Source organism: Xiphias gladius, chromosome 20 (assembly GCF_016859285.1).
Source record: "Xiphias gladius isolate SHS-SW01 ecotype Sanya breed wild chromosome 20, ASM1685928v1, whole genome shotgun sequence".
NCBI lineage: Eukaryota > Metazoa > Chordata > Actinopteri > Istiophoriformes > Xiphiidae > Xiphias > Xiphias gladius.
In genome coordinates, this window is record NC_053419.1 from 24,861,107 (window position 1) to 24,871,968 (window position 10,862).

General features: G+C 45.9%; 2 protein-coding genes across 2 annotated transcripts in view; one reads left to right on the forward strand and one right to left on the reverse strand.

Annotated features, from left to right (window-relative positions):
• xpo7 (exportin 7) overlaps nucleotides 1–5,870 on the forward strand; it is a 33,041-nt gene extending 27,171 nt beyond the window's left edge. Inside the window, exons 25-28 of the mRNA XM_040157194.1 lie at nucleotides 54–211; nucleotides 1,980–2,078; nucleotides 2,168–2,295; nucleotides 2,739–5,870. Coding sequence (XP_040013128.1) covers nucleotides 54–211; nucleotides 1,980–2,078; nucleotides 2,168–2,295; nucleotides 2,739–2,832 — 479 coding nt within the window. The 3' untranslated portion in view covers nucleotides 2,833–5,870. The remainder of the gene's footprint in view (nucleotides 1–53; nucleotides 212–1,979; nucleotides 2,079–2,167; nucleotides 2,296–2,738) is intronic.
• Nucleotides 5,871–6,479: 609 nt separating this feature from the next.
• Nucleotides 6,480–10,756, reverse strand: pbdc1 (polysaccharide biosynthesis domain containing 1). The gene is made up of 6 exons (XM_040156510.1): nucleotides 10,293–10,756; nucleotides 9,781–9,846; nucleotides 9,065–9,124; nucleotides 8,474–8,614; nucleotides 7,028–7,139; nucleotides 6,480–6,931 (listed from the first exon to the last, which is right to left on the reverse strand). The coding sequence occupies exons 1-6, from the start codon at nucleotides 10,389–10,391 to the stop codon at nucleotides 6,840–6,842; spliced, it is 570 nt and encodes a 189-aa protein (XP_040012444.1). The 5' UTR covers nucleotides 10,392–10,756; the 3' UTR covers nucleotides 6,480–6,839.
• Nucleotides 10,757–10,862: the final 106 nt, after the last annotated feature.

The following is a 10,862-nucleotide window of genomic DNA, read 5'->3' on the forward strand; positions in this document are numbered from 1 at the left end:
AAAGAGTGTGCATATCACTGTAGTTGTTACATCTGTGTGTGTGTGTGTTTCAGATACGATGGTGTGCACAGGCTGCTGCTCCAGTCTGGACCACATAGTGACCTACCTGTTCAAACAGCTGTCACGCTCCACAAAGAAGCGTCCCGCTCCGATGGCGACAGACGACCGCTTCCTACACATCATGCAGCAGCACCCGGAGATGATCCAGCAGGTGGGATGATTGGCTCGTGTGTTTGCGTCTGAGACGTTTTCTCCCTTCAGTCATGTTCGCAGACGCGCGACAGTCTGGCTTTTTCTCCTCGGATACTGATGCTGATTTCTCAACCCAGGATAAGTGGTAACGTTTAGACGCCACCATTCGGTTGGAGCTCGTGTGTATTTTAATCGTCGGCATCAGTTAGATGTTTGCTATATCCTGACCTGAGCGCGGACGCACCGCCACGTTGAGTCTCGCTTGTCTAGTACCCAAAGTTAAACCACCGTACCCCTGCACACGAGACGGCGTATGGCACGATTAATAGACGTACTAAGTGAAATAATGTAGACGCGTTTTCAATCAGTAATGAAGTCATAAAAAAAATACTGAGCTGAAACTTAATAATGAATTTTTAAAAACTTAAATGTGCTAACTGCATACATGTCTTTTTTTTCATTCAAGTAAAATTAGCTCACAAAAACACACTCGTCACTGTGCACGGATTCTGTTTTTCATACCTCTCTTGCTCCCTCAGTTTTTCAACATCTGTGGTAGCTAGGGAGCAGATTTCCCTTGTGGCACATAGAGAGTCTGGTGAACTACAAACGTAAAACAGTGAAGTATCAGTCTGATTTGAGTTCTTTTTGGTTGCACAGATTCAGTCTCACGCTGTGACAGCTGAGATGCGCCTGCGTCTCTTTGAGCTCGGTTTATATTTTTGACAACAACCGGTAACTGAGGGTTTTCTTATGCTGAGTCCGATGCGTATAGTTCGTTCTCACCTTTGGATACTTTTGAAAACGTAATGCACGGTTGTAATCAATCCAAGCGTCACCTTTCCACTTCAGCCGACGGTTTAACTGCTTTCAGCTCGTACACTTACGCTGGACTGAACAACTTTCAGCGTTCACATGGAAACTGACAACTCATCTGACTACAGGGCTTGAACAGAAATGTCACATGGCTTTCAGCTCCAGCCCCTTCGACTGACGCTTCCAATGCTTCAACTTCACTTACTTTGAGTTCTCTTAACTCAAAGTAAATCTCTTAATATCCAAAGAGCTTAAACTGTAGCTCCAATTTGAATGTTTCATACGCAAACAATTCACATTTTGACACGTGTTTACCTGCCGACAATGTCTGTAATTTTACGCTTACATTTTCCTTTAGCAGTTGCTCATTTCTTCTGGTTTTGCCATGTTAATGTAAATGTCGCCTTGCTTTTCTAATGTGGTAAAACATTATTAACATGTACAATTTTTAAAAGAAAAAGGAAACGAACACCTGCCATCTCGGGAACCACTGTGGTGAAGTAACATTACACAGCTCCTCCGCTCTGCGTTTTGACTCCCTTTGACATAAATATCCGTCTTCAGTTCGTGAGGCCTTCACCTTTATCAACGGTGGTTCTTTATTTAATAAAATGAACCGCTCGTCATTCAAAACGACTTCCCAACAGAAAGTGCAAACTCTTTGGTTTCGGAAACTGTAGCGACTCACGTTTTGGTAGCATGAATGCCATTGTCAGCGCTTCTGGTTTCACAATAAAAGTCTACAACTGCCTTTACTTATATACTTTTATTGTGAAGCACATACGGTACGTGATGAGTAGCAGCAGTTTGATGCATCAAAATTAGTTCAAAGCAGCAAATAAACCGAACAGAAAATATCCGAGTACCTATCGTAGATGGGTCACGTCTGGCTGATCCCTGATCTGCTCCCTAAGGTCAGTGTGGGCGTCACTGAATGTGACACTAAAACTCCCCCTGTGTTTATTGTGCAGATGCTGTCCACAGTTTTGAACATCATCATCTTCGAGGACTGTAGGAACCAGTGGTCGATGTCACGGCCTCTGTTAGGCCTCATCCTGCTCAACGAGAAGGTAAACGTCACACGCGCACGCACCCGGATCATCTCAGAAACGGCCGCGCGAGCGTGTAGTAACCACACCTACGTTTGCGTGTCCTGCAGTATTTTGCCGACCTGAGGAACAGCATCGTCAACAGCCAGCCCCCGGAGAAGCAGCAAGCCATGCACTTATGTTTCGAGAACTTGATGGAGGGAATAGAGAGAAACCTACTAACAAAGAATCGGGACAGGTAGGTCACGTGTTGTCGAATGATGAAAAAAAAGACGGAGGTTTTACCACCGAGGTGGTAGGAAACGTGAAAGGAAGCACGGGCACAACCGTGAATGGGTCTGTGGATGGAAAAGTCAGTCCGTCGGTCCACTACTTTGGTTCAGACTCCACGACTACTGGATGTGATGACATTCATTGTCCCCAGAGGACGGATCCTACTGACTGTAGTGACCCTCTGACTTTTCCATCTAGTTCCAACATGAGTGAAATGTCTCCTCAGCTGCTGGAGGGATTGTGATGAAAGGTCAGAGGATGCGTCCTACTGACCTGCTGCTGGCGTCGCTGTAGAAGAAAAGCTCCTCCCTTACGTTGACTAATGTTGTTATATGATAAAATTACGATGCTGATTTGTCCGTGTGTGTGTGTGTGTGTGTGTGTGTGTGTGTGTGTGTGTGTGCGCAGGTTTACTCAGAACTTGTCGGTGTTCAGGAGGGAAGTCAACGACAGCATGAAGAACTCAACGTACGGCGTCAACAGCAACGACATGATGAGCTGACATTCCACACGGCAGAGTCTTACCCAGCTGCAGACAGAGCTCACCCCTCTCCTCACCCCTCCCTCGCTCCTCCACAGCCCCCTTCATCCTCCTCCCTCCCCGAACCTCTCTGCATCGGCCTCCTTCCGCCTCCCTCCCCCCCTGGGCCCGGATGCCTAGGGATCATCTCCTCACCCCGGTACGCGACGTACGGGATCGTTGGTCAAATTCAGCGAACAGCCCCCGCCCCTTCCTCCTCCTTTTTGATAAAAGCATATATAAATATATACAGATCTATTTTAAAGCCAGTCTGCGTTGGTCTGACTCGTCTGGCGGTCCTGACAGAGGAGGGGTCGCATGTCTGAGCGCTCTAAATCACCCGCGGAGGAAGGAGAGTGCTGTGGAAGTAGGCGGAGGCGAGGTGGGGGCGAGTTTGGGGCGAGGTGAGGTGAGGAATGCCGGTAAACGTAGTAATCCGCTTCTGCCTGCCTTGTATAGAAAAACACACAAAAAACCAAGTGTACATTTTTTTTCGTAACATTTTGAACAATGTTTATAATGATCGAATTTAAAACACAAAGATGAGTTGAGGAAAAACAAAACAAAAAAAACAAAAACAAAAAAAAACAAAAACCGTGTGATTGAGCTTTTTACAGTGTAGTGAGTTAGTGCAACTGTCTGTCTGCGTGGGGAGCGAGCTTTGAGAGGGAGGACGGGTGAGGACGGAGGGGAGTGAACTGAGCTGCAGGGTGGCCACCGGAGCACTCGGGCTGCAGAGCCGGCACGATGAAACGGAAGCAGAGGTACACACACTAACGGAGAGGGAGAGTCAGAGCATCCGTGTTGTACATTTTTCTCAGTCTCTGGTGGAAGTGATGTAAATAGCCACGTTGCCCCGTGGCAGCAGGCGCGACAGCTCTGCTGCGTCCTGTCTGACTCTGAGTCGTAAAACTTTTTCGGTTGAAGAGATTCCGTCGGAAAAGAGCTGCTGTCAAAACGCGAGCCCGAAGCGTGAACCTCGCAAAACGCAAAAACTCGTTTCAGGCCGAGATGTCGTTTTCCGCAAAACGGGACTCGTAACGATGCCGTGTCATTTGATGGCAATGAGGGAAGACATTAAATACAGTGCAGATAAAACCGACAGGAAGGACTGATACAAATGAGACAAAGATAAAAACCAGTTTCGCTTAAACCATTTCAAACTAGAGCTGATTCATCGGCCAATCTGAGGACGACTGTCAGCAGTTTTCATAATTGATCAGTGGTTACGTCTTTCAAGCAAAAATCCCCCAAATTCTCTGGTTCCAGCTTCTGAAATGTGAAAATGTGCTTGTTTTCTTACTCTTCGGTCTCAGCAAACGAAATATCATCAGTTTGTGGACCGTCGGTCGGGAGAAAAGAAGCAATATGAAGACGTCTCCTTGGAATCTGGGACCATAGCTGATGTTTCTCGAATAGAAAATGATCAATTGTTCATCAGTTAAACTAATCATTTATACAGTTATCAAATTAGTTTGATTCATTTTCTGTGGATCGGTTAATCAACTCATTGGTTCAGCTCAACTTCAGATGTCTTGTTTTAGTTTGCTGAGACAGAAGACAAAAAAAAACGGCAAATATTTACTTTTGAGAAGCTCCAACCAGTGAATTTCTTACTTTTTTTTTTCTCTGAAAAACTGGCCAAACCCATCATGGATCGTTAGAGGTGAATTTTCTGTGGATTGATTAATCTGCCAATCATTTCCGGTCAACTTGTAACGTCTGGTTTTGTCCGAACAACAGCCCAAAACTCAAAGATATAGCGCTTCAACGACTAGTCCATCAATCCATTTGTCAATCAACAGAAAATAATTCAGCAACTATTCTGATTATGGATTGTTTTAGTCATTTTTTGACACAAAAATGCCAAAAATTCACAGTTTGCAGCTTCTGAAATGCGAGAATCTGCTGCTTTTCTTTGTGAAGCCGGAGAGAAAAACAGCAGATTCTCCCATTGGAGGCGAGGGAAGCAGTTAACATTTGGCCTTTTTTCTTTAGAAAACGACGTCAAGATTTGTTGATGATCAAAGTAGTGGCCGATTATTTTAAGCTGCAGCTCGGGCCTGAAATGGTTTATGGGAAATCGACGTTTACTGGGGAAACTTCTGGAGGCTCGCGCTTCTTGTCCTGATGTAAAATGTTTTGCTGGAGTCACGTTTTCTTACTTTTTTTACAAGTGAGGTGACCCGGAGCCAGAGCGGGCACGGTCACGGGGATGAGAAACACCGTAACGTCCCGTCCGGTCTGGCCCGGCTCCGCCTTTCCCCTCTAATCGCAGCGGCACGCGAGACCCCGGCGTCCCGGAGGTCCCGCGTTCACGCACTCGCTTGTTTCCCTGCGACGATCGACGTGTAAGCAACATGGTCACGGCTACATTTCCCCCTCTGGTAGGCTGGGTGCAGTTTCCACCATTTTGTTTACACTCTGGATTCCAGGTTTTGGGACTGCCCCCCCTTTTAGGTCCTGCAGTGGAGTCCTTTCGGTGTGTGTGTGTGTGTTGTCGTCTGAGTGTGTGTGTGTGTGTGTGTGTGTGAAGTGGCTCTCTGTTGCCTGGTGTGTATGTGGCGTCTCATGGTGCTCGTGATGGAGCTCAAACAGCCAAGGTCCGTGCCACCGCCGAGGACAGATTATTAATCTTGACGATGAGAATGGAGGGAAATCCACCGTAGACATCCGGCCAGCAGAGCTCCCATGAAGGAATCCAGTTCAGTTTTAAATATCTGAAGAGAAGTGCATTGAACCTTGGTAGAAGTCAGAACAGTGTAAAAAGAGAAGCGGGAGTGGAGTCTATTAGCAACTTGTGTTACTCTCTACGATGTTGCTGCTAACTGTTTGTGACAACTAGCTCATCTCTAACCATGTCAGCACTCATGGATGTGTATTGAGTTCCTAATTTTTGGTTTGTGTCCCTGATGTGAATGTGTTGGGTCCATAGAGTGAATAGCTGTTTGAGTTGTTTGGATGTCTGCTACATATAGTGTAAGCATTGTGACTGCAAATAAACCTCATTGATTTTTAGATCCCTGCTGCTCTCTCTCTATTTTGTTGGGGTCACGCGAACGGGGGATCTGCGGGTCTTGCAAAGTCGTGAAAAGCATTGAATTCAGTTTTTTTCTCAAAAGCAAAGGCCTTGGAAGTTATTTTTAAAAAAAAAGTCTTCAGTCTTTTCTCTGGAGAGACGTTCGGGAGACGTTCTACATGGATAAACCGAACCGCTGCAGCCGAGAAGATCGTGGAGGTTTTAGATAAAAACTTAACCCGACTGATTATTTTTAACAGCGTAATTCGTCCCTCTGCCGCGTGTCCGGGTTCAGGTCCCGTTGATTTGATTATATCTTTAGGGATTACGTCATCTGCTGCTGAAAAAAAATAATCCTGGGTCACATCGTGACATCGTGAAAATCAGATGCTTCTGATTTTTGAAGTGAGACGTATACGAGCAACATTGTCTTGCAGAAACAGAATAGTTTGGTATCTACTGAGAACGTGAAAATATCTCGTTGGAACAAGAAACTGAGAAGACTTTTTTTTTTTTGTCCTGGTGGAGACAGTTCACATCCTGACAATCAGGAAAGTGAAAACTACTAAATCCAGATGTTTCTCCAGGTGTGACGAACACTGACAGGGTGGGAAAATGCATCTGATTCTTTATTTGTCGTTTCCTCGGTTTCAGGCAAACAAATACAACTTCATTGTTATTAGAAAATAAACAACCACTTCTGACGATTGGCACAATAAAACTTTACAGTAAATACAAAATGCAGCAGTGGGACCGTTGAGCAGACGGAGCAGAGGAAAGGAGCGGGTCTGGATCAGAATTAGACCAGGAACATAAACGCGAATGGAAGATTTCATTAAAGTTAAAAGATGAATCCTCAAGGAGACGCAGAGTTCATCTTCATTTCCAGGAGGGACGGTCCTGGACTCCTGGTGATGGTACGTAGGCCTGGGTGGGTTCCTTACTGGTCCGTCACTGGTTTGTCTGGAGGCTAGCTCTTCGCACATTTGGCCTTGTACACGACGTCGTTGTAACCTTCTCTGTTGCGGGCGATCTCAATGGCAAAGAACTGGACCCTGGTGGCTGAAATCAGGAGAAAGACAGAGATGAATCCCTTTTTTTTTTTAACGTCGCTATAATGAACAATGAGGTGTTCTCCAGCGTGTGGTGCAACCTTACCGAATATAGTGTTCTCCTCAGTGTAATCTCTCTCACAGTCCAGGCGGAGCAGAGTCCCGTAGTTGAAATCTTCGACGAGTCCTTCAAACTGGTTACAGAACGGACGCCACCTCTGCACACAGACAGTTTCAGTTGTTTAACGCCGCCACTGCGCTCGGTTCATCACATCATCACCACCACATTACGCCGCGGGTCGGTTTCACACCGTTTCTAACAGTCGAGCCGAGGAGTTCGGCCCGTGTGCCTCCGCTGGAAATACTCCGGTCCAGAGCAGGAGGTTTGTTCATTGACGTCACTAAGACACCAGGTTCATGAACAGCGGTAGCACAGGCTGCAGAGTTGCTGTGTGTAGCGACGTACGCAACGAGACCGGCTAACTTCAACTTTAACGCCGTGGAGCTACTGTGCTTGTTCCCAACACACGTCCCTGGTCTACAGGTGGTCTCAAGCACCCACAAACACAGTAAACACGGGTGTAAGCAAAGCTGCATTTAAAACATTGGCGGAGGAAAACGCACTGAGCGTGTGTCTAGAGCTGGAGGATACACACCGTGAGTTCTGGTGAGAAACCGTAGAACTCAGTTTCTCCAACCACTGGCTACGGTCTGACACTGGACCAACACCGACCCCTCTAACTTTGAAAGCTTCATTCATCCAGACTATCAATTCTATTTTCTGGTTTTTTTTAAAGTTTGAAAAACTCAGCGGGAACGTCGTCCCTGTCGCCCTGAAGGGAATAGGAACAGGAAAGAGAGACAGTGGTGACGAAGAGTAAAAGATCAATAGGCCGAGAAGGCGTAAATTCCCATCTCAAGTGAACACAGCACAAAGTAACAGTATAAACGATGAATGAAAATGAACCTAGTCCGTCACGGGAAATCAGCTCTTGGGTGTGAATGTGCAAAAACGTTTCCTCCAGCTGCAACAACATCCGTCTCCCCGTTGCCATGACAACAGTAAATAGGCTACGCTTGTTCATCACAGTGTAAGTCTCATGTTCTACATGAACTCTGAACTCGTCGGCCATTTACGTTCTGTTGTGCTCTGACTGAACGCAGCACAAAAGAACACAGCAGCTTCCCGTCGCTCCGCATGTTTGTCTTGTTGCTGCTGCTCTTGTCATTTCAGTGTCCTGCTGTCCGCGTCCGTGTTTCTTGACCTGTCGGTTTTACAACATCTCCCCGCAATAAAAACGAACCTGCTGACTTTAACACCGGCGCATTCACAGAAATGCTGATTACTGCGCCTCCTCTTTACAAATAAAGGAGAGACGGTTCAAGCTGTTGTTACTGTAATTTTTTTAAACGTTCGTTTTCAAAGCTGTGACAGGCACAAACTAAATTCTACTCACCTCCATTCTATTATATGAAGAGACAGATCTGAAAACCTGGACAAAGAAAACCAAAAGAAAGAAAAACCCAGACGCGTCCCTGCCGTCCCACTGACCTCTTTGGCCTCGTCGGATTTCAGGTCGTCGGCTTTCAGCAGCTTTATGTCGAGCTCTTCGAAGGTTTCTCTGAAGCACGAGTAGATTTTGTCGTCCAGCTTCGTCAGCTTCAGGAACTTTGGATCCACTGATGAAATGAGCTGAAGACGGGGGGAGATAAGATTCATTTTTCAACTTCCACTGTCTTCAGTGTGTTTGTTTTTCTGTTGCTCTCTCTCACATTGTTTTAAAGGAGGCTGCAAATATTTTTTTTACTAAAGTGTAACATGTTTAACTTGTTAAAACTGACAGATGTGATGTGTCAGGAAATAAAAGGACTATGTTTCTGCAGTGGATGTGGTAACAGCCTGCAGTTGCTTCCGTGCCAAATATCACGGATGTGTGTTTATAGGAAATCATCACCATCAGTGAAGCTCTGCGCTGACGCCAAGAGACGGAAACTTTGGACTAAGTCGGCGGTGGGCGTAAAATACTTGCAATCCACATGTACATCGGTGGACAGACCGGTCCTAACCTGTCTGTCTGTCTGTCTGTGTGTAAATACATGTGAATGAGCATAAATGAAAAGGCGAGCCGATGGAGGGTCTTACGTTGAAGTAAACCTCTGCGTGGTTGTACGCCTTCATCGCCCACATGACCTCGAGCCGCGGCTGAAAGAGGAAAAGTATGCAAAGGTCAAAATGCGACAACGAATTCATCTGTTTATGCAAAATATATCTATCGTTATCAGACTCTGAGACTTTGTCAGGGACAAAACGTTAAAGTCCTGGACCCATCTCCGTCGCTGGCCCTGCTCTTTACGCAGCCCAACAACATCTTATGTAACTGGAAGGAGAATTTGACTTTTAGTTGAGTAAAGTTTGGAACGTCTCCATTTGGGGATGAGAAGCTGCTTGAGACAGTCTGTCAATCAATGACAGGGTTCGAGGGTGAGGGTCACAGATCGCAGCACCCTGTCATACGGTGCGCTGTCGCATCTGTCCTCTTTTCATTATCATCAAAAGTGTTGACTGTTAATTTTCTGACATTTGTCCCAACCGTTCTTTAGCAGCTAAACACGTGAGTACGAGCCAAACGTTGGGGCAAATTCCACATTTGGTTGATCTTTGAAGGTACAAGCAGCAAATCCAACCTTTCCTCAAGGGCTTAAAGCTCTGTTACTTTTTATTTCATCAACTTACCAATTAGTTCAATACTGAACATTAACTGGGGCGAACTGTTCCATACAACCGTCATTTTTACTGCTACCTGCAGCGATGCATGTGATGAAAACACGATTTAGTGAAAATGCAGAAATGTCACTCACGTCGTTTCCATAAGCGTCTGCAGGTAGAGACAGAGCGTGTGCAGCTGCCGAGGCCCCCTCCACCCCCTGTGAACCGAAAACACACACACACACACACACACAGTTACTGCAACAGCAGCTACAGCCTGAGCGTCACACCGAGATCTGGCAGCATGAACACGCTGACACATGGAGGGTGTGTGTGCAGGACCTGGGACCACACACACACACACACACACACACTGAGCCAGTCCCGGTATCAGACACCTTCACGTGTGTGGCTCCACGACAGTAGTGAAAACACGCGACACGTCTGATTATCTACAGTTTTGTTTCTACACGTGTTTTCTCCTCGGCTGCCTTAGCATTAGCCGAGTCGGCTAGCTATCCTGCCTCGGTGAAGCCTTCACGGCTCGCTTCGTTCCCTCCTCTCGTTCCGGACTCGTCGCGGACTCCTTGGTGACCAAGCTGACACATAAAGAGCCCGAAGACGGGTCGTGTGTACAGGACAGTGTTGTCTCTAAAGCCCTTACCAGAGAGGCCAGTCCGTTATCCGACGCCATTTCTCTCAACCAAAGACCGTCCAGTTCAAGATGAACCGACAAGACTGTTTGGGCTTTAACTGTACGCATGCGCCTTGTCGCCTTTTATTGACCAAAGTCATAAAATTGTTTCTACATATTAAACTTACTATAGTTGTATATAAAGCTACATATTATAAATATCCCGACTATTATACCAACACAGTCGGTATAATAGTCGGGATATAATAGTGTACAGCGTAGTTAATGGGTAGCTAATATGAACACAATTAGCCTATAAAACCTGGAAATTGGGACCCAAAAGAAAATAGAATATAAATATTAACATATATGTAGCGAGATGGCAATATTATTACATGAAAATGTCGAAATGTTAATTTAGAAAATGGGGGAAATGTGCTTTGGTTAGCTAAATACGCCGAACGCTGACGTTAGCGTGTGTAAAATCATGCTAGGTGCTGAGCCTACGCAGCTCTTTAAAAACAATTCACAACGACGTCAGTTTAGATGTTTTGTTAACGACACGTCTCACTTGTGTGTGATTTTTTCTCCACATGAACC